Source organism: Oncorhynchus keta, chromosome 24, assembly GCF_023373465.1.
Source record: "Oncorhynchus keta strain PuntledgeMale-10-30-2019 chromosome 24, Oket_V2, whole genome shotgun sequence".
In the NCBI taxonomy this organism is placed as follows: domain Eukaryota; kingdom Metazoa; phylum Chordata; class Actinopteri; order Salmoniformes; family Salmonidae; genus Oncorhynchus; species Oncorhynchus keta.
The window spans coordinates 48,444,597-48,467,207 of record NC_068444.1 but is presented as its reverse complement, the minus strand read 5'-3'; the positions used below and the strand labels follow the sequence as shown (position 1 = coordinate 48,467,207).

The following is a 22,611-nucleotide window of genomic DNA, read 5'->3' as shown; positions in this document are numbered from 1 at the left end:
GGACACATGTCAAGCTCTCTTAAATGCACTGAGAAATAGCAAACTTACCTCGGCTTGCTTTAATTCCTCCTTGCACACATCCTCCAGTGAATCCTCTAGGAAGTTCATAGCATAGCGTTCTATAGGAGTTAGCTGAGACGTGGGGGAAAAAGACAGGCCGTCAGATTTGCTCCACATCGTCAAATAACAGATGGGATAGGCCAAAAACAGGGATATTGAGCAACAATCACCTGCTCCACAAGAGCCGCTATCTCCTGCTCGGCCTTGGAGAGCTCCTCTTCTTCTGGGTCCCTCCCTTCACCAGCCTCGTCCAATGGGATGGCCTCGTTGAACTCTGCCAGTTCAGCTACCTGCTCTGCTTTGGCTTGGGAGGCGGCCACTATGTCCTCCTCATCCTCGGCACGACACAGGGCCTGTGGCAGAGAGAGAAAAATAGTTTATGGGAACAGTGCCACCTGGAGTAAGATGTTTGCTGACTTAAATAACACAATCATTTGATCTCTAATAATCAAGTTTATTCATTGTATTTTCAAATCTTGTTCATATGGAGTCCGTGCTGATCCAAACACTCAGGTGCTAGTCTCTGGGTCTCTTCCAGACTCCTGCTGCTGTATGTTGTGGTATAAACAGGCGTCTATGGTCTGAGAGACACCTGCTCTGAACACACCAGTAAACCTCCTATACATCCTGTTATTGCCAGTGTGTTGGTTGTGACTGACCTGCTCCAGGATGGTGGTGCTCTGTTTGTTGACAGTCTCCTCTTCCTCAGGCTGGGGCACAGAGAGCTCCACGATCATCTCCTTCTTCTCCCCCTCCGTCACTTCAAATAGTTCCCTGATGGTTTGCTGAGAGGAGAGAGAGGAGCGTAGTTCGTTTTTGAACTGCCCTCAAGTCAGAGCAAATGGACGACGTCAAAGACTAGTGTCAGTGGAGACGTACCTGTCTGAAGAAAGCAGTGGTGAAGTTGCCTCCTTCGATCGCCATGTCTCCCAGCATCCTCTTCTGGTTGGCCTTCTTCAGGATGTTCTCCTCCACCGTGCGCTCACTGATCAGCCTGGAAGGGGGTGGGGGGGAGAATAGTCACACCAGACGTTCAAACACACATTGTCATACCTTCGGAGTCGAAGTACGCGGACAGCTCATGCCGTTTCTGGAGACTTTCAGGGGAGGGTTTCAACTGGGCACCTGTAGATGTGGACGTCGCGGGTCTGTCCGATGCGGTGGCAGCGGTCCTGGGCCTGGGCGTCCATGGTGGGATTCCAGTCACTGTCGTAGAACACCACCGTGTCGGCGCCTGTGAGGTTCACCCCCACGCCGCCGCTACGCGTGGACAGGATGAAGCAGAAGATGCGGCGGTCAGCGTTGAAGCGATCCATCAAGGACTGAGAGGGAGAGAAAGATGTATGATGGACACAGGAGAAAACAAACGTTTTTGGTTTTCAACCGACAGTCAGCATCCGTTAGCAGTTTCAGCACAGTGTTGAACTACAGGTCAATTCCATTCAACTCAAGAAACCAAATAGGTGGAAAATTCCTTCGGGAATGGAATTGACTCCTAGTGACTGAGTTTGCTGAAGACCAACACAACAACAGAATCCCAGAGCTCAGGAGTCACAGCGCCACTCACCTGTCTCTGCTCGACACGGGTGCTGCCGTCCAGGCGAAGGTAGATGTGCCCATGGTAGCCAAGGAACTGCTCCAGCACGTCCAGCATGCGGGTCATCTGGGTGAAGATGAGCACGCGGTGTTGGCCCTCCTTCAGCCGTCGCAGCAGAGTGTGGAGCGTCTGCAGCTTACCTGCACACACACACCACAGTGTTATTGTCCAAAGGCTGTATTGAGTTAAAAACACTTTTTTTCCCCCTCAGACAAATGCCTCAATGTCTTCAACTGAAAGACACGCTGCTCTGGAGAACTGAACCCAGAGACACAGAACCTGAGCCGGACCCAGTGAACCCAGAGAGACTGTGTCCCATCATTGAAGTAACAACACTTCTAGTTAACACAGTGGCTTTTCGTGTCATGGTGTGTGCAAACACACAGCCAAAAAGACTCTGCATGGTCAATCCAATGTCTGCAATGGCCGGACCGCATTTGCTGCAATACGGCCCCCGCAGAAGTCAGAGCATTCATTTATCTTGCGACCTTTCAGCAAGCTGTCATACGCATCCAATAAATTGGTCTGCACCGCACCACTCGTAGTTATTCAGTTCTAACAACTTCTAAATGTTATGCAGCAAAAAGTCAAACATACTGAACAAAAATATAAAAAGCAACAATTTCAAAGATTTTAACAGAGTTACAGTTCATTAAGGAAAATCAGTCATTAGGTCCTAATCTATGGATTTTACATGACTGGGCAGAGGTGCAGCCATGGGTGGGCCTGGGAGGACATAGGCCATAGGCCCCCCTCAGACAATCCCACAGGTGAAAAAGACAGATGTGGAGGTCCTGGGCTGGTGTGGTTACAGCTCTGGTGGATATTCCTGCAGTCAGTGTGCCAATTGCACGCTTCCCAAAAACATTAGACATCTGTGGCAATGTGTTGTGTGACAAACAAGTGGCCTTTTATTGTCCACAGCACAAGGCACACCTGTGTAATGATCATGCTGTTTAATTAGCTTCTTGATATGCCACACCTGCCAGGTGGATGGATTATCTTGGCAAAGGAGAAAAGCTCACTCACAGGGATATAAACACATCTGTGCACAAAATTGAGAAATAAGCTTTTTGTGCGTGTGGAAAATTTCAGGGATTTTTTTCTCTTCTTTTCAGCTCATGAAACATGGGACCAAAACTTCACACTTATGTTTTCCAGTGTATATCCAAATCGGATTTTAGTAACCACATTGTGGGCTTGTTCTATACATCAAAATCACCATGACAGACCTAAGAAATATCAACTTTGTTAGATCAGATTTGTTGAATGTGCGCCAATCCAGCGTCTTTCTACCCCACGGTCTGCATTCTATCCCCATTATCTCCCAATCTCTTTCCAGAAGTTCAAACTCGTTTTCCTGTCTTGGAAATCCCTACACGAGGTATCATAAAGACATTTTTATTTGTGAGCTTGTTCTGATAGCCTTTCGTCAAAGTTCTCCATGTTTGTTGTCAAGAAAGTGAGTTTGTGTTTACATAGGATGTACCGGCCCCAAATATTGTTCTAAGCTGACATATGGAATTGTTTTAAGATGGATCATTTAGCCATTTGATTTAGACTTTTAAGACCCCTTCAGGTATCCACAAAAAAATAGAAAACAATTATTTAATAAAACACATTCTTAAATGTCAAAAAAAGACAGTCAAAAAAATGTCATAAGGAATAAGGTTTTGAAGTGTCTGTCTGATATCTAGACATTTTGAACCACTTTAGGGTAGGAACAAAACTACCTCCACACTGCCATTGATTTTTTAAAAACCTGTAACGGTTACTTTAAAAAAAGTCCCGTGACAATTGTGGGGGGTCATAGATCATAGTGGGATCACATTAGTTTGTAAACCAAACGGTTCGGATGCGTCCAAACAAGTTGGCACATCAACGGCACCGACTTCAGACATGTACCCTTGCGCTTGAGACCACCCTAGTGTTCGTGAGAGTCTCCCCTTTCCATAGAGTGTTCATTTTTTAACTCTTCTATTTTTTTAGATTGACGCACTGGTGTGTCGATCGACTCTAGGGTGTTAAGTCCTATAGAACAAACAAGTGTGATGTCTGAGGAGTGTGGCCTCACCGCAGTCGTACTGGATCAGCCTCAGGTCAGGGAAGTGGGTCCTCATGTTGCACTGGATGCGGTGCAGACTTCGTGTGAGCGGGGCCACCTGGGAGGAGAGCAGCGAGGTGAACATGGCCTGCTTGTGGCTCAGAGATGGAGGGGGGTGGCAGCTGTGCATGGTGATGGTCGGAGCCTCCACCGGTGGGATCACAAACGTAAACCTGGAGGAATAGGAAAAAAAAAAAATCAGGTAGGCATCACAAGAAAGATAAACAGAAAGTGTTTGAAAACAGACACACTGGATTTAACTAATGAAGGGCTTGGTGATTTGTTTTTTTTTGTTTTTTAAACAGGTGTTAGTGAAGGGCTAGAACAAAAATCTAGACTGTCTCGTGATTCCAGACAATGGAAAGCAGCAGTCAGTTTGTTACCTTTCTATCACATCTTTGAGCAGCTGCAGTCTGTCCTCAGTGGTGTGGATGGCCTCCCTCAGGGCACGGCTTTGGTCCCAGTAGTCCACGGTGCTGTGGGACTGGGCGAACAAGCAGGCGGTGTGGCCCGAGCGGCCCCACTGACCCAGGGCCCTGGGGGCCGGAGCAGGGCAGGAGCCCGGGAGGAAGGTGAGGAAGTCCAGCACCTCATGGCCGTACACGGGCTTGGCGCTGCAGTGCAGGTCATTGATCCGGATGATTTGGGCCAGGCGGCTGTCTCGCTGCTTCTTGCGGCTGTCTGCCAGCCATGACTGACAGGGAGGAAAGGAACAGTTTGTCAGTTGATAAGACAGAAACAATTAAAGAGGAGCTGCAAAGGACTGAAAACAACCTTGTTCTTTTTTTTAACCTCCCGTTTTGGACTCAACGCGTCAATGTATGGCTCATACATGAATAATAAACCATCTGCAGTTCTCTCCCAGCGGCAAAAGGCACAGAATCATATTTTTACTTGGCATAATTTAGTGCATGAGAGACACGCTCGTTCATGTAGTGAGTGAGCGCACTGAAATGAGTGGGATTGCCTTGTTACATGCACTTAACATTAGTTATTTTGATCACAGCAAAAACACTTCAATCACATCCTTGCATCATTCTCTTTCAATAGGCTACATTTATCTGGAAACCAAGCAGAAAATGATGTGCGCTATTGATGGTAATGTAGCCAAACAAATACATTACAAAACAATTGTCAAACTAATCAGAAACACCATGTGTCTCCTAAATGCTGCCGCCTGTATATTTTGTTTGAATTTTGGAATATATTGCGGGAATCACAGACACAAACACAACTCTCGAGAAATGTATACTGCACATTTCACCTACTTCAAAAAATAAATAAAGTACCTTTCTGTTTTACAACCATCCATCCAAATCAAATAATTCCATGCCATCTGTCCTTATAAACATGCAGACAGGTATTCATTCCATGATATGTAACAATCCAACACTGCAGTTGATTTTCAGCAATCATACGTACGCAAATGCAATATATAAATTATTACACAGCTTTCAAGGAGAAGGACATTTGATGCAAACATAAGTAAGCTATAACTTTTCCATAAGTATACAATTACATCCTCACAATTGCTTTCTTGCCATACTAGTCTGTACAACAAGGAATTAGCCACAACCAAACTTTGAGGGACATTGGGCGAGTTCGTTTTACATGGCCCAGTGCCAGCACCAGGCCATGCAAAACTAACTCGCCCAATGTTGATTGGCAGGTGGATGGATGTCCAATGAGGTTGCAAGGTTAAAGTGGGAGGCGGGATCAGATCGGCACAGCATTGTCAAAAAAATATACAAAAAACTTATGAAGTCTCTTTAAAGGAACATGACAGGAGTCAGGTTAAGAATGATGCTGTGGACTGATGACTGACATAACTCAAGAAGGTACTACTGTGGGATATGCTAGAAAATATGACAACCTCATTACTACCTACATGGTGATTTAAACATGTAGCAAGGGGGGGGGAGATTAGTAAAAGAAAAAAGCGGATGTAGTGGAAGTACCATGTAGAAGGGGGAGCGAGGATGTGGGCGAGGTTGTGCCCGAGGTCGAGGGGGGACAAATCCACCAACATGGGACCCTGATTTAGGAACGGCTGATTTAGTGTCGCTGCTCTCCTCAGGTGTTGACAAAGAATTCAGACGAGCTAGAGAGGAGAAGTGACTTGTTCAATACAGGGATTGTAAATACAGAAACAGTTTTCAAATGACTAGCATTCATCAACTCACCTTTCTGTTCTGTGCTGGTTTCTGCTGGCCCCTTTACTACTTTCAGCACTGGGCAAGGGGGCTCAGGCTGACTGGGGGCTGGGGTAGGGTTCTGAAGGGGGGCAGGAGTAGGGGTTTGAGGAGGGGCTGGGATAGGGATTCGAGAAGGGGCTGGGGTAGGGTTCTGAAGGGGGGCAGGAGTAGGGGTTCGAGGAGGGGCTGGGATAGGGATTCGAGGAGGGGCAGGGATACGAGGAGGGGCTGGGGTAGAGGTTCTAATTGTGACCGACGTAGGGGTTCTAGGGGGGGCCAGGGTGTATTGAGCTGTGGCGGGTCCGGGGTGGCAATGTGCAAGGGGGGATCTCAGAGCAATGTTGGTATTGGTATGGTGGTGTATGGAGGGTGATGCCTGGGGGGCTACGCGTGGAGAAGGGGGCACTGCCAGGGTGGGTACACCTCCTCCTTCCTTACTTGACTGGCGTACCACGATCTTCACGATCCCAGAGCTGGTCACCACGGAGGAGGGCACTGGAGAGGAAAGACGAGTAAGAACATGACCATCCATGAACCGCTTAAAAAACAAGTCCAGGGTAAAAGACGGCTAACCAGAGAAGATCAGATCAGTGACCGTAGTCTTGAAGGGGGACGCTGCTGTACCTTGAGAAGCGTTGAGAGGCAGCTGGATTTCCGAGGGTGCGGGAGAGGGGGTGGCAGCATGGGTGTTGGCTGAACTGAACACTGCTACCTGGGCTGGCTGGCTGATGAGGTGGTGCTGCCCTCCGCTGGTCACCAGATGCATGAAGTTACCTGCGGAGCCCACTGTTAGAACCCATTTAGACACTCCTGTCAGCGCAGTATAGGATAGACACTGTACCACTAAATTGAATAGAACACCAAGATGGCTGCCTATATCAACACATAAGAGTTTTATTACATGGGCCATTCATATGATACTTTAGTTACTGTTAGGATCTGAGTGGACCTTGTACTGGGCGTGGAGGGGCCACAGGGACCTGGTGGAGCTGGGTTCCAGACAGGGTGAGCTTGTTGCCCTGCAGCTGGAAGGTAACAGGCTTACTGCCCTGGCACGACGACACAGGACGCCCAGCCAACGAGGCCAGGTGGGCAATACTCACTACCTCCCCAGCTGAGATGGAGAAAGAGAGAGTCATTAAAGAAATGCTGACGAGGGTAATTTCACCAGTAGGAATACACTTTTTTTTTAAAAAGGTAATCCAGCGCATTTTCAGTTTGTTCTTATGCACTGTTCACACACATTGGTTGCCCGATAGTGTTTGAGAGAATGGCAAGTAACTCACAGGGAAGTCGGGCCTGCATGTCAGGGCTGAGCAGAACCCGTTGAGTCATGACGTTGCTGGAAGTAGGGGTGGAATGGCTGGCGGGGTTGCAGGAGGCGGTGGGCGAGCGCACAGCCAAGACTGGCATTGGGGAGCCAGACCTCACGACAGTTCCCAACGCACAGGGGCCGCTGGGGTGCACAGGCGGGCGTGAAGGGGCAGTGGGTGCCACTGAATACACCGCTGAGGGTTCGTGGAAACAAGGGAAGAGAAGACAGGATTACTTTAGATCCGGGTTGTGTAGAATACAATAGTGTGTCTGGCTGTGTAGAAGTTTCCACAACAGAATTCATGTTAAAATCGGACCGTAAAAGAAAAAAAACGGGGGGAAAAAAACACTTGGATCGTGTTGATCTTTCCAATGTCAAATCAGCAACTATTCATGTATTATTTACTCCTAAATCCATGCTATTTAGTACTAACCTTGTTGGACTAGAGGTGAAGGGGTGAGGGTTGGGGTCACATCCTGGATGAGACGGGGCCGTGGGGCCTGAGCAGCAGGGGTGACCGGGCAGGTGAGCCGAGGGTTGTTCACCACCAGCACTGTGCAACCATCAGCCTTAGGTAAGGGCTGGAACATCCTGTTGACCTTCATACGGACAGGTTTGGGGCGGGGAGGAGGGTCGGGGGACTCCATGACCTCATGGATCAGCTGGCGGCTGACCTTCCGTCGGGGCAGAAACACGTCGGCCTTGTACCTGGACACGCTGCCCTCTAGACCCACCAGGTCAAACAAAGACAGGTCACCGCGCTGAGGGACAGAGGAGTGGAGGGGTTCGGTTATGGAGGTTTAGATACATATAAAATGCATTTTATATGTATCTAAAATGTTTATACGTGCATACACACACACTAACCTTAAATGGGGAGCTCTCCAGGGCTCTCTGAACCAGGGAGGCCGTGTGGAAGACGATGGGCTTGGTGATGAAGGGGGAGTGGATGGGCCGCGGGTCAAACAGGTTGGGGTGGTTACACACTTTACGGAGCTGCATCAAGATGTTGATCACAGACATGAAGTGACCGCTGGCCAGCGTTTCCCGGGTGCTAAGAGAGAGAGAGATAGAAAGGGAGAGAAATACAGTGAGATGACGAAAAAGAAAAGGGGAATTCCTATACAATGCTAACTTGTAGATGATCTAAGCAACAGTAGCTGTTTAAAGTACAACATCATAGATGTAAAAACAATCTGGGAAATGTTAGAAATAGGACTGCACAGTTCATTAGCTAATTACTGGCAGATTTTCAAACCAATGAGGCCTCCTGCAATGCACTAATTTGCTTCCAGTAACACCCTTGTCTATAGATACTTACGAGGCCTGTGCCATGAAGTCATCGTAGAGGAAGCGCTGTCTCTTGGACAGACGGCAGCGCACCACATGCTCATATTTTTTAGGCATCTGCTTCTCCACATCCACCTTGAGTCTCCTCAACAGAAACGGCCTGAGCACCTGGAAGGGGAAAACAAAAAAGTGGTGATATGTCGGGTTAGGGAACAGAATAGATTTCAAAACATCTCAAATGAGCACAAACATCTAAAACAGTTCATGGTGATAAATTGTACATTCTTATTTAACAGATAATCTGGACCCTCCTAAATATTCAGACCAATCCACCCCCCTTGACCACCTGCCTGTTCCTCCATCTACGGCAGCCTGAGTTCTTACCTTATGTAACCTCTTGACCAGGCCCTCATTGTACTCCTGGCTGCCCTCGATCATGCCGGTGAGTGGGTTGGAGAACCACTCCTTAAACTCCCGGTGAGACTGGAAGACGTGGGGCATGAGGAAGTGCATCAGGGACCACAGCTCCATCAGGCTGTTCTGCAGTGGGGTTCCCGTCAAGAGCAGGCGCCTCTGACTGGGGCCAGGAAAAAAACCCATAGAAGACGTTATAATGACCAGAGGTTGTGACTAAAGATTATTGTATTATACTGGACGAAGAACTTTCAACTTTTGTTGTCATAATTTTGACTGATATTAGTAAAGGAACAATGCAGAGAAATGGAAGCACTTGTCTGAAGGTTTTTAGAAAACGCTAGAAGAATCCTTTGTGTTATTATTATTATTTATTCATTCATAAATTAGGATTATGATGTTCAATGGCAACAGTTATACTGGGCATCTACAACCATCTCCTCCCTCCTCCCTTTGTGCGGACCTGTTGAAATTGAGCAGGCTCTGCCAGCGCTGGGACTTGAAGTTCTTGATGTTCTGGGCCTCATCCAGGATGAGGTAGCGCCAGGACTTGCGACGGAAGGCCTGGTGGTCCTGCAGCACCAGCTTGTAGGAGGTGATGCACACATGGAAGGCGTTGGGCTTGGTCCAACCCTGAAAAAAATAGGTTTTTATTAGCTTATCGAAAGGATCTGGCACTTGAATTGATCCACTTCAAGTGGGCCAGGGCTTTTATCCACTTCAGTATGCAAGGCTGACTTTTTGTTCAGTTGGAATGAGACACGGAGCACCAGAAAGGAGATGAGGCAGCGCCAGTGATGATTATTTTGGAACTCGCAAGGGAAAAGGATAAGAGGTTGCCAAAGAAATACCTGGAGGCAGGAGCTTAAGGCAGACAATTAGAAAATCGGCAAAGGGTGAAACAAGATGGAGAGGACTGCCCAGAACAGAGTGCGCTGGAGAGGGGTCATCATGAGGAGCGATAGGACCGAGTTAGTAGGTGCCAGTGACGATTTGTATCCATTTACGAGGGGATTTGGTGATTGTTTACCTGTCTCTTGAGTTTCCTCTCCTTCTGACTGCCGTAATAAGTGAGGATTTTGAATCCAGGACACCAGCGCTTCAGCTCCATCTCCCAATTCAGCATCACACTGGTTGGCACGATAATAAGATGGGGCCCCCAGTTACCTGAACAACCAACTTGATTTAGCATCCGATATATCTAGGTTGTGTACATCTCTTCTATTGTCCTGGTAAAACGTTGAAATGTTAGTGTATGAATGACTCAATGTCTTACCCTTCTCACAGGCGAGGTGAGCTAGCAAGGCGATCGTCTGGATGGTCTTCCCCAGGCCCATCTCGTCAGCCAGGATGCCGTTGAGCTTCTTCTCGTACATGGTGACCAGCCAGTCCAGGCCGATGTGCTGGTACTCACGCAGCTGGCCCACAAGCAAGAACGGAATGGGAGTCTTAACCTATTGACGAAGAACAAACAATAAAGCAAAAACAGGTTTTTAGAAAGGTTAGCAAAAGTATATTTTAAAAAAAAAACTTTAATACCCATTTACATAAGTATTCAGATCCTTTACTCAGTACTTGGGTTTGACTCTACATTCTTCTCTGCAGATCCTCTCAAAGCTCTGTCAGGTTGGATGGGGAGCATATCTGCACAGCCTATTTTCAGGTCTCTCCAGAGATGTTAGATCGGGTTCAAGTCCAGGCTCTGGCTTGGCCACTCAAGGATATTCAGAGACTTGTCCCGAAGCCACTCTTATGTTGTTTTGGCTAAATGCTTAGGGTCGTTGTCCTGTTGGAAGGTGAACCTTCACCCCAGTCTGAGGTCCTGAGCACTCTGGAGCAGGTTTTCATCAAGGATCACTCTGTACTTCGCTCCGTTCATATTTCCCCTCGATCCTGACTAGTCTCCCAGTCCCTCCCGCTGAAAAACATCCTCACAGCATGATGCTGCCACACACCATGCTTCACCGTAGGGATGGTGCCAGCTTTCCTCCAAACATGATGCTTGGCATTAAGGCCAAAGAGTTTCATCTTGGTTTCATCTGACCAGAGAATCTTGTTTCTCATGGTCTGAGAGTCCTTTAGGTGCCTTTTGGCAAACTCCAAGCAGGCTGTCATGTGCCTTTTACTGTGGAGTGGCTTCCGTCTGGTGGGAGGGTTCTCCCATCTCCACAGAGGAACTCTGGAGCTCTGTCAGAGAGACCATCGAACACCTCCCTGACCAAGGCCCTTCTCCCCTGATTGCTCAGTTTGGCTGGGCAGCCAGCTCTAGGAAGAGTATTGGTAGTTTCAAGAGTCTTCCATTTAAGACTGATGGAGGCCACTGTGCTCTTTGGGGACCGTCAATGCTGCACAAATGTTTTGGGACCCATCCCCAGATCTGTGCCATGACCCAATCCTGTCTCAGAGCTCTACAGAAAATTCCTTCGACCTCATGGCTTGGTTTTTGCTCTGACACACACTGTCATCTGTGGGACCTTACATAGACAGGTGTGTGCCTTTCCAAGTCATGTCCAATCAATTGAATTTACCAACCATGTTGTGGAAACATCTCAAGGATGATCAATAGAAACAGGATGCACCTGAGCTCAATTTTGAGTGTCATAGAAAAGGATCTGAATACTTATATAAATAAGGTGTTTATGTTTAGAATATTTTATCAATGTGCACATTTTTTTTAAATATGGAACCAACTCCATATTAACACCCATGATTTTGGAATGAGATGTTCGACAAGCAGATGTCCACATACTTTTGGTCATGTAGTGTATTTTGCTATTGGAGGACAGGCTTATTGTAATGGCTGGAACGGAATGAATGGAACAATATTAACCTTTCCCTTAAGTCAACTACAAACTAATAGCAAAGGATCCTTGTTTGATCATCTGGCCAGTGTTGTAGGGCCAGATGGGTTACCCACCTTGGTTGTGGCTAGGGTGTAGCCTTTGGGTTGCAGGCTCTCTGCAGTAGCAGCAATGTGGCTGATCTCCTTCTTGGGCCGCGGGCCGGTTGGGAGAGGGGGACTGTGGTCACCCTCCTTCAGCAGGATTTCCATCCCCTCGTCGCACTCATCTTCATCATTGTCAATTACCTCTTCCTCACCACTGTCCTCATTATCTGGTGAGTGATTAGGTGAGAAGAGGGGTAATGCAGTGAGCATGGTATAAAATCAGGACAAATGCACTAGCCTGACAGTCAAATCCATAAGGTAAAAGGCCCTGGGAAAAGTAGGTTTTTGATTTGTAGGTCCATCTACAGTATCAATTCAATCTGAAAGCTCAGTGTGAAGCTTCGTACAGTTTTCACTCGGTTAGAGAGCAAAGATTCTGTTTTGTTACAGTGGGCAGTACCTGAGGTGGTGATGTTGCTTTCCACGTCACTTTTGTCTTCCTCGCTCTCCTCTTGCTCGTCTACAGAATTTTCAGACTCATCGGAGCTGGCAGGAGAGGCGGATGCCGAGGGCTCCTCGAAATCAGAGGCATACGCTCCTTTGTACTTCTCCAGCAGCTCCTCCACAGTCATGTCACCTTGGAGGGGAATTGGAAGAAAATGAAGTTTAGAATGGTCTTGAATAATGGACGTCATGGCAACAGATAGGAGTAGAAAAGTGACTCGTGGAGCTTGTAATGACAATAGCTTAAAAACAACTAGACAGCACATTGGACTCAACATCTGTGCAGCAGATACAGCTGTTATACTATTTTAGCAGTGTGGGAGGTTACCTTCTTTGGCCAAGTCATCCAGCTCGCCCGCGTGATCTGCTTCCCCCTCCACCACCTCTTGGGCTGCGATGGTGTCCTCCTCATCTTCAGCTGAGAACCACAGACAGGGACAAATAATTACACAATACTCACAACCAAGTCAACATATTGACACAAGTGAGCTACTTTACATGCACATAGCATTCACTGCAATTGGATAACAAGGCCTCACTTACCATCCTCTTCGTTGGCTGTGAACTCTGCGTCTTCGTCCACTGTTGTGGACGAATTGTCTGAGCACTCTTCTTCCGAGCCCTGTGGAAGGAACAAAGTCAATCTCCACCAAATAACAACATTTACAAAAGTATGAACAATTAGGTTAATGTGCACCAGCTTATACAAAGGAAGGCCATGGAATGCAGTACGCATGTGTTTGAGTGAGGGGCTCTGCCCAGTCTCCTGTGTCAATGGTACCCACCTGTGAAAGGGGCCGTTTGAGGGTGCTGAGCAGCTCTGCCAGGGACATGGTCCCCTCCTGTCTTAGCAGCTCAATCTCCCTCCTCTGGGTCTCAGGGTCATTGCCATCCTGTTCCTCCTCCACTTCGATGGTCTCCTCATCATCCTCCTCCTCCTCACCACCACACGGAGGCTCAAAGTCTCGGTCTGCAGACGGAACGAAGGAAGAGAGGAACGTTAAACCTGGTCTCCAATTGGCCAGTCTGTTAAGGCACCTGGGCTAGAAACTGTGCAGGACACTGCATCATGCTTATTTGAAAAGCATTGAACAGTCTCCAATCTCTGGCAAAGCTTCGCTTCCATTATGCTAACTACTAAATCACATCTGATGACTGGAATGTCACTGCACTTCAGAGATGCAACAATTGCATCGTTTCTGGTCCGAAATTGAAGGCAGGAGACGACGGTCCTTTTGCCTTGGGCAATTCCACCATAACGGAATTACACTGAGAATCAGTTTTGCACTTTAACCCATAAGAGTCTAAGCCCGGTCTAAACCGGGGTGGGTTCTACTGAGCTACAGTGCTGTGAAAAAGTATTTGCCCCTTTTAGAATTGGCTCTACTTTTGCATATTTTTTTTAAATACTGAATGTTATCAGATCTTCAACCAAAACCTAATATTAGATAAAGGGCAACCAGAGTGAACAAATAACACAACAATTACATACTTATTTAATGTATTTAATAAACAATGTTATGCAACACCATATGCCCGCGTGAAAAAGTAATTGCCCCCTTATACTCAATAACTGGTAGTGACACCTTTAGCTGCAATGACTCCAACCAAACGCTTTCTGTAGTTGTTGATCAGCCTCTCATGTCGCTGTGGAGGAATTTTGGACCACTCTTCCATGCAGAATTGCTTTCACTTAGCAACATTTGGGAGTCTGAGCATGATCTGCTCGTTTCAAGTCCTGCCACAACATCTCAATTGGGATTAGGTCTGGACCAAAACTTCAAATTTGTTGCTTTTTAACATTGACTTGATTGTGTATTTTGGATCATTGCCTGACAGAGCTTGAGAGGATCTGCAGAGAAGAAAGGAGAAACTCCCCAAATACAGGTGTGCCAAGCTTGTAGCGTCATACCCAAGAAGACTCAAGGCTGTAATTGCTGCTAAAAAAGCTTCAACAAAGTACTGAGTAAAGGGTTTTGAAGGTCTGTTTTTTTATACTTTTGCAAAAATGTCTAAAAACCTGTTTTTGCTTTGTAATTATGTGGTATTGTGTGTAGATGGATCAATTTTAGAATAAGGCTGAGACGTAACAAAAAAAACGTGGACAATTCAAGGGGTCTGAATACTTTCTGAATGCACTGTACGTGTTCATGAGTCTCCTCTTTCTACAGTAGGGTCATATTAGTGTGTAGCCCAAACTGTTCAGACGCTAGACAGAAGTTGGCAGATCGGCTGTACCGACTTCAGACGAGGCCCAAGACTCTTGTGGGGGTCGTAGAGCAAAACGGAGGCAACCGTCATGTGCGGTAGATTGAGACGCATCCAATGCAAAACAAATATATTTCTAACTTAAAATTGACAGATTTAAAAAAATAAAAATAAATGGAGGTTTAAAATAGTGCTTTTCACAAAGTCTCAAAGCAACACATCCATCACCAACGTGGCCTTTTTGCACCAGGATGCACAATACAGAGTACATCAGCTGAAGTAAGAGCAGTGGCTACAACAACCTCCTTATTTTGTAAATTATTCGTGGTTCTCAAGTTATACCAGTGGAGGCTGAAGAGGGGAAGACAGCTCATAATAATGTCTGGAATTGAGTTTGTTGAATGGTATCAAACACATGGTTTTCATGCGTTTGATACCATTCCATTCACTCCATTCCAGCCATTATTATGAGCCATCCTCCCCTCGGCAGCCTCCACTGGTATAACTAGAGAGCCTGAATGGTGGCAATCTGGATACTCAAGAAACAATTAGCAAAGAAACAGTTCTCACCATCTTCATCCACAACAAGAGGAAGAGATTTTTTGGGTGGTGAGGGTGCAGGTTCACTGTTCCCAGCCGGTGCCGTTTCCAGTGCCTGACTGAGGAGGTCAGAGTATTTCTCGGTCTGGCCCACGATGAAGTCCAGCTGGAGGTCCAGAGCCTTCTTCCTCTTCTCCTCTAACCGGGACTGTTGCTTGTACTGCACCACCTTCTCAACACTGCTCCAGAAGGCCCGGACCTCCTTGGCTATGTTGGAGGCGACTCGTCTGATTTTGGCGTGCTCGTCCCTCTTGGCCTTCTCCTCCTTCTGCCGCAGCTCCTCGTGATGTCGCATCACCATCCGCACCACCTGGAGAAACATGCATATCTAATTGAGTTATTTTGAACTTGTTGGACCTAACCTGAAATCATGGCAGTGGTTAAGCAAACAATAGGTAATACCAATCTCTCTACAATATGGATGCCACTTTGGAGGGATGCCAAGTGGTGTAAAATAAAAGTTATATAAGAGGGTTTCTTACCTTCCTGGCGACCCCTCTCTTCCACCTCCTCTCCTGGGCAAAGTCGGCCGAGAGCCACTGCATCTCCTCACACAGGTAGTCCCAGTGAACCTTGAGCCGAACCGGCTCCGTCAAGCGGGTCAGTCGCTTCATAGAGCAAAAGCCTTCCCTCTTCAACGCTACGGTCCTGCCCTCTATCTCCGCCTCCTACAACACATAGTTCACATCCGGAATTATAGAAATAAAGCAACTCAGATTGTTCCAGTCAAGACAGTTTATTAAGTGAAAAACTATTCACAGTTGACAATTTGGAACAAAGGTCAGAAGGATGAGCAGGAGACCTGGTCCAAATCAGAACACTGACTCACGTGTTTGGCTAGTTCAGCCATGTCTGCGTGACGCTCCATGCGGGGTCGATGGGGAGTGACAGGGTCCGATGGGGAGGAGCCTCCTGGGCCAATAGAGGGCGGAGAGAGGAACCTGCCCTGGGCACCTCGGAGAATGAGGGGAGTAGTGCTGGGAGTCCAGTCAATGAAGGATGATCGGCCGGGAGAGGGGTATGAAGTAGATGAGGAGGCGGGTGACAAACTTTGCGTGACCCTGTCTGCTATCCACTGGCGTACCTGGAAACGGAGGGAAAGGCAGCGAGAAGGAAATGAGGACTTTTGAGCAGGACCATAACAAGATTGCCTCTGTTCCAGTAGGAACAAACATGCATAGATATCACAGCTAAATCTGTCTCAAACATGTTGTATATCAAGCTATCAACAATTCTCTTTGATACCGTAGGCTATACTTCAAGAAATCACATGCTGCATTGAAAACAAAACAAACAAAAAAGTTTACTATTCTGTAGCCTACACTTATACACACTTTGCAGTGTACACAACCTGCTATCTCATGTAATCATTCAGTGATCAGCGAGCATCCTGCAAGTGTGATCTATCGGAGCGTCTGACACCCAACTTAATCACTAAAGCAGAACACTGCATATGAAAGATCACTGCATGAAACAAATGGAGAAACAATCTTGAGAACTGAGAATGAAATGCTATAATTGGAAAACAGTGAAAACATGCTGAAAGCGTTTTCCTGGCATCCGCCAAACCCAGATATGTCTGTCGGGCTGCCAGATGGTGAAGCATGATTCATCACTCCAGAGAACACATTTCCACGCTCCAGAGCCCAATGGTGGTGAACTTTACACCACTCCAGCTTACGCTTGGCATTGCACATGGTGATCCTAGGCTTGTGTGAGGCTGCTCGGCCATGGAAACCCATTTCATGAAGCTCCCGACAAACAGTGTGTGACGTTGCTTCCAGAGCAACCGAGGACAGAATTTCAGCACTCAGCGGCCCCGTTCTGTCAACTTGTATGGCCTACCACTTCGCAGCTCAGCCGGGCAGAATTTGAAGAACTGACTTGTTGGAAAGGTGGGATCCTATGATGTGCCACATTGAAAGTCATTGAGCTCTTCAGTAAGGCCAATGTTTGTCTATGGATTGCATGGCAGTGTGCTTAATATTATGGTGTGGCTGAAATAGCCGAATCCACTCATTTGAAGGGGTGTCCACATACTTTTGTATATATAGTGGATATTGCAGCACCGACACAGCCAGCTACATTTTTCTACATTTAATTAACCATAGCCATCAAGCTCCAAAGTCTTCAAAACTGAAAAGGGAGTTTATGTTCTCTCTGCTACTGCACAGCAAGCAGTACCGGTACTAGGTCCAAAAGGCTCCTTAACAGCTTCTACCCACAAGCCATGACACTGCTGAAAAGTTCTTCAAATGGCTACCCGGACTATTTGCATTGACCATCTCTTTTTTTTACGTTGCTGCTACTCACTGCTACTCGCTGCTTATTATCTATGCAAAGTCACTTTAACCCTACCTACATGTACAGTACCAGTCAAAAGTTAGGGCACACCTTTTGGAACACCGAAAGTGTGCAAAGCTGTCATCAAGGCAAAGGGTGGCTACTTTGAAGAATGTAAAATATTTTGATTTGTTTAACACTTTTTGGGTTACTACATGATTCCATGTGTGTTATTTCTTAGTTAGGATTTTAAAAAAAGTTCAAATAAAGCAAAAACCATGAATGAGTAGGTGTGTCCAAACTTTTGGCTGATACTGTACATATTACCTCGACTAACCTGTACCCCGCACATTGACTCAGTACCGGTACCCCCTGTATGTAGCCTCGTTATTGTTATTTTATTGTGTTGGTTTATGTATTTATTTTACTTAAAACTGCATTGCTGGTTAAGGACTTGTAAGTAAGCATTTCATGGTAAGGCTAGATATACCACCTGTTGTATTCGGCACATGACAAATAAAATCTAAATTTGATTTATATATCTCCATTTCAGTTTTTGCTGAATTGAATATCACAGAATTGCATTTAAACACATTACGCCTTCATTATAAGCATAATAAACAACTATTCACACAGTAGCAAAATGTTTATTGTATGCTGCTTAAGAAAACTGTCAGAGCAAACATTAGCCCATCTTTCCTGCTAAAAGAATGGTCTCTGTTGATACATATAATCACTGATTTGGCAGCACATCTGAAGAAAACTGCTAAGCTACACAGAAAGCCATTTTGGGGCATACCTTGCTCACTGCTGGGCTGGGGTTGACCATGCTCCTGCGGCTAGCCTGGGCCTCCACTGCCAGGTCAGCCTCCTCATCACTGCTCTCCTCCGTGGGGCTGAGCCCTGGGCCCTTCACACCGGCTAGCCATGGCCGGATGACAGGCGGTGGTCCGGACTGGCTCCCATCACTGGAGAGTTTACTCCTCGTCACATTGCCTGATGTTGAGGGCAACTTGGGGGCAGAGAGGGGCTTGGAAGACGCATTGATGATATTCGGAGGGTTTAGGGTTTGAGACACAGTCACTGCTTTGCCCGTGGATGTTTTGATTAGAGTTAAGGCCTCTTTGTCAGATGTGCATGGTGTGGGAGTAGATGGAGGGGTCATACGGGACTGGGTTGGGGTGTTTGTAGCAGGAATAGCAGGAGGTGCTGCTGTGGGTTCTCTCTTGACAGAGGACTCTGTCTGGTCTCTATGACTGCTTACAGGCATAGGCACAGCGACTGACACAGCTTTTGGAAGGCACTCTAATACAGGTGCTGTGTCTGAGCCACAGCTGAAGCTGCTAGTGCTAGCCTGCACCAGGCTGCTGCTCTGCTGCCTAGATACCCCCAACAATAAGGAGGGAGGATGTTTGAGGAGAGGGGTGTCCCCACGCTTTAGTAGGAGGAGTTTTGGGTCGATGATGCCAGAAGAGAGTGTGGACCGGGAAGCCTCTGGGTTGGCCTCGGTTGCTGTCACATTAACGGTACGATAAACATCCTGCTGGGTCTCCACTGGGGTTTCTGTCAGTGTTGGACAGGGCTGTGGATATTTGGTCCCTTCACGAGAAGAAACACAGGACTTGGGTTCTGTAGTATTTTGTAAGGTGGCTACATGTACCTTTTTTAGAGGACAATTCTGCTTTCTACCCTCTGGCAAGTGTATGGTAATTGGGGACGAGAGGACCTCAATACTGTGTTGACTGTTTGACTGTACAACAACCCCCTCTGTTAATTCATCCATTGGGGAGACAAGAGAAGATGTACTGGCCATTGCTCTCACTTCCGTTTCCCCTGGCAGCGTTTGTGTGTCACTCAGACAAGTGGCTGGGGAAATGCTCACCCCTCTATTGTCTGAGACAGCTGTGCTGGTCTCCAGACAAGGGAATGCAGCTTGTGTAAAGGTGTCCGTCTGTCCATCTGGAGTATCTGATACTGGGACAGTTTGGACTACACAAACCTCACTTGAATCTTCCAACACAGTATTGTCAATTTCAGTAGTTGTGTTTTCGGGCTCAAAATTCTGCCCTTCATCAGTCATCTCTACATCTTGTGTGGAAAGACGAGGGGTAAAGTCATTTCGATGCTGGATAACTTGATCATTGTCATTACTCGCTTGAGGGTGAGATAGCAGGCATATTTCTCGTTCCTCACTGGCTGTACAATTCTCAGAGTGTTCCATGAGTGGGGTGAATAAGTTTACTTCGTAGTTTGGGGAGAGGGATGGTCTCTCTCCAACAACTTCTATCGCAATCTCTTCCTCCACAAAGCTATAAATCTCAAATTCTCCTGCAGCCAGTGGGTCCATTTCGATATCCAAATGGGTCCCTTCAATAAACGACTTTGGTTCTCTGTCAGAATATTCAGAGGTTAATTCAATAACAGCAGTATCACCACTGACAAGATGTTCTTCCAGGAGGACACACTGATCCACCTGCACCTCCTCAGGCAACTCCAGGCTGGTCTCTCCTCCATGAAACACAGCTCCTTGAGCATCAGCTGACAGCACGAGCTCAGAGACCAGTGGAGTCTCCATCCTGGTTTTGTGGTCAGGATTAGACATCTGAACTTCAATAGATTGTTCTGTCTGCATTAAGTCTATTTCTGTACTGGGGAGGTGGTAGATAGGAGGGGTTGCTGCTGTTGTCTCCTGTAGAAAAGAGCTTTGTGACTGGATTGTAAAGTTGGGTGAGTGCTTCGCCATTTCAGCCTCCTTTGCCCTGTTAGTCTCAATCCGTTCTTCTGTTGGGAGAGGGGGATTTGTCTGGATATCGCTCTCACTCTCCTGTCTGTCAGTTGTGTAGTCTGGGGTGGAATTACCACTGCCAGGGGGCGTGTAGGGGACAAGACCAGAGTATGTTTCTCTTGACTGTGGGGTCCCGGATATGTCAGTTGGTGGGTCTGGGAGTAGCGTTTGTGAACTCCCAAGTTTGACTTGTCTACTCTCAGACGGTTCTGTAGATCTCTCAGATTCTTGTGGTCCCTGATCCACCGCATTAGCTCCCTGTATCTCTTCTTGGCCGTAATTCGAGTTCTGCGTGATTTTAGGTTCTGTGGAGAGGTCTGTTTGTTTCTTCTTACTGTTGTCAGTGATGAGCACTGGGGGGATAGGCTGTTCAGAATTTTGCAGAATGCCTGCTTGCTCTTTGACTTCAGACAGAGGTATGTGGCTGGCCTGATTTGCCTGAGTCGACAGGGTTGTTTGAGACTGCTCCATCCCTCGGTCTTCGTTGTGGTCTGGGACTGTATCTTTATTTGGGCTGAGGGGAAGTAGGGACACTGTTGAGCAGGATTTAGAGGGAAGGTTTCTAGCTGGGTGTTCTCTGCCAAGTTCCTCGATTCCAGTCTCTTGTTTATATTCCAATTTCTCTGGGAGAGGCTGGCCCTTTTCTGTCCCACTGATGACCACCAGTCCACCTGCAACTCTCTGATGCAAAGCCTGGCCTGGTCCAGCAGCACTCCTTTGTCTGTCTGTGTGGCTGCTGTTATCAGTTTGTGACACATAATGCGAATATTGGCTTGTTCCGTCTGTCTGTGTGTCAGAGAGCCTGTCTGAATGGGACTTCGTAGAGAGACTAGGGTCCTTGGGGTGCAACGGGCCCAATCTTCCTCCACCACCACTATCTGACATTGCCCCTCTTTCAAGGCTGTCCTTAGTGTTGTCGTTGGGGTGAGTCTCTGTGGGTGTGTTATTTTCACTGACACGTCCGTGTCTTTCAGGGTGTGACGTGGTCGCGTTATCCAGTGGTGGGAGAGGCGCAGCGGCCACATTTTGCGCAGCCTGGGGGTTGTCACCCAGCACATCCACAGCCGGAGGGGTGCGCTGCTGCACCTCCTCCTCCCCAGAGCTTCCTCCCTCTGTGCTGCTCCGGCTACACACTGCACCTGGAAGCAGTGAGAGGATGTAGTTCAGTTGACGGATAGAAGTACAGTACATGCATTTATAGACAAATATTTCAATAAGTATCCAGCAAAGAACAATTTGTCTAACTAGTCAATGTCTCTGGTTAAGGAAGAACGTATCACCTGTCTGTGGTGTGGGACACAGCGCTTCCGTGCTTTCCACTTCCAGGATGCTGATTAAGGTCCTGTCCACATATTCTGAATAAAGAGACAATCGGTAAGTAAAATTATCAATGCCACTGTTCTCTGGACTATAATACAATTTTCAATTCCATAGAATCATAGAACCACAGATGATTGTTCTACTCTGGTCCATGTGTGCAACTGGCTAGGCATCCCCTTTCCCCTTAATCTGAAGAGTTCCAAAACTGCACAATACTGCCCAATGAATGTGGGTGGCAACATTGTTACACTGTACACTATTCATGAATCAAACATTGTATTGTATGGGCAGGTTGAGGTGTTTGAGGCATAGTTCACAACATTTTCCAACAGACTTTTGCATATGTGTTTCGATTTAGCTACTACTTGCTAGCAAATGCAATATATGCTTTACTTGGAATCAAATATTTAATACAATTTCTAGAATGACTTAATAAAAAAACAAAAACAACTTTGTTAGGTTTATACAATTGTAGCCCCTGACCTTTTCCCTGATATGTGGGAACAGTATTACACTGTTGCAAATGACATGTATTGTATGTAGTTTATAATAATCTGGACATGGCATGTGCAGCGGGGACGTGTTCCTGAAGCAACGTGACACTCGTACGCTCAATGTTTTCGTGCGCTCTTCGGGTGGTATCGTTTCAATAACTGTTGATTTAGCTAGTTAGGTACTATTGTTGTTAGTTGGCTAACTACATGGCTAGCATGTTTACTAGTTGACTAGCTACCTATACAGCTTGCCTTTATATCTAGATGAGCGTTGTTGGCCCAAATACTCCCAATACTTTAAACTAGGCGCGCACGCGCCCCATCCCACCCGAAGTTATGTAATGGTCTGGGTCTTTATAAATGCATTTCTGATTCGCTTCAAGCGAAAAAGGGGTTTTAAAAAGTCGAATTAAAACCCGCTTCCCAACAATTACCTGTGACGTCATTGCACGGGGTCGAATAACCACAACTACTTAACATTGAAATCATACATTTAGCTATAGTCAGTCAATATAAATTATTTACCACGTTAAAATACTAACAAAATAAATTATT

The 22,611-nt window shown here is 46.7% G+C and overlaps 1 protein-coding gene across 1 annotated transcript in view; it reads right to left on the bottom strand.

Annotated features, from left to right (window-relative positions):
- Positions 1 to 22,611, bottom strand: part of LOC118357663 (helicase SRCAP-like) — a 29,580-nt gene that overhangs the window by 6,040 nt on the left and 929 nt on the right. The window contains exons 2-31 of the mRNA XM_035735007.2: positions 21,523 to 21,597; positions 18,257 to 21,381; positions 16,004 to 16,258; positions 15,657 to 15,842; positions 15,145 to 15,484; positions 13,152 to 13,336; positions 12,910 to 12,988; positions 12,695 to 12,784; positions 12,323 to 12,499; positions 11,893 to 12,089; positions 10,252 to 10,429; positions 10,006 to 10,142; positions 9,439 to 9,608; positions 8,946 to 9,138; positions 8,593 to 8,729; positions 8,139 to 8,325; positions 7,705 to 8,032; positions 7,243 to 7,464; positions 6,906 to 7,070; positions 6,581 to 6,730; positions 5,945 to 6,451; positions 5,720 to 5,862; positions 4,145 to 4,455; positions 3,732 to 3,934; positions 1,628 to 1,797; positions 1,186 to 1,382; positions 940 to 1,054; positions 720 to 845; positions 231 to 413; positions 49 to 132 (exon numbers count right to left, since the gene is read on the bottom strand). Coding sequence (XP_035590900.1) covers positions 49 to 132; positions 231 to 413; positions 720 to 845; positions 940 to 1,054; positions 1,186 to 1,382; positions 1,628 to 1,797; positions 3,732 to 3,934; positions 4,145 to 4,455; positions 5,720 to 5,862; positions 5,945 to 6,451; positions 6,581 to 6,730; positions 6,906 to 7,070; positions 7,243 to 7,464; positions 7,705 to 8,032; positions 8,139 to 8,325; positions 8,593 to 8,729; positions 8,946 to 9,138; positions 9,439 to 9,608; positions 10,006 to 10,142; positions 10,252 to 10,429; positions 11,893 to 12,089; positions 12,323 to 12,499; positions 12,695 to 12,784; positions 12,910 to 12,988; positions 13,152 to 13,336; positions 15,145 to 15,484; positions 15,657 to 15,842; positions 16,004 to 16,258; positions 18,257 to 21,127 — 8,286 coding nt within the window. The 5' untranslated portion in view covers positions 21,128 to 21,381; positions 21,523 to 21,597. The remainder of the gene's footprint in view (positions 1 to 48; positions 133 to 230; positions 414 to 719; positions 846 to 939; positions 1,055 to 1,185; positions 1,383 to 1,627; positions 1,798 to 3,731; positions 3,935 to 4,144; positions 4,456 to 5,719; positions 5,863 to 5,944; positions 6,452 to 6,580; positions 6,731 to 6,905; positions 7,071 to 7,242; positions 7,465 to 7,704; positions 8,033 to 8,138; positions 8,326 to 8,592; positions 8,730 to 8,945; positions 9,139 to 9,438; positions 9,609 to 10,005; positions 10,143 to 10,251; positions 10,430 to 11,892; positions 12,090 to 12,322; positions 12,500 to 12,694; positions 12,785 to 12,909; positions 12,989 to 13,151; positions 13,337 to 15,144; positions 15,485 to 15,656; positions 15,843 to 16,003; positions 16,259 to 18,256; positions 21,382 to 21,522; positions 21,598 to 22,611) is intronic.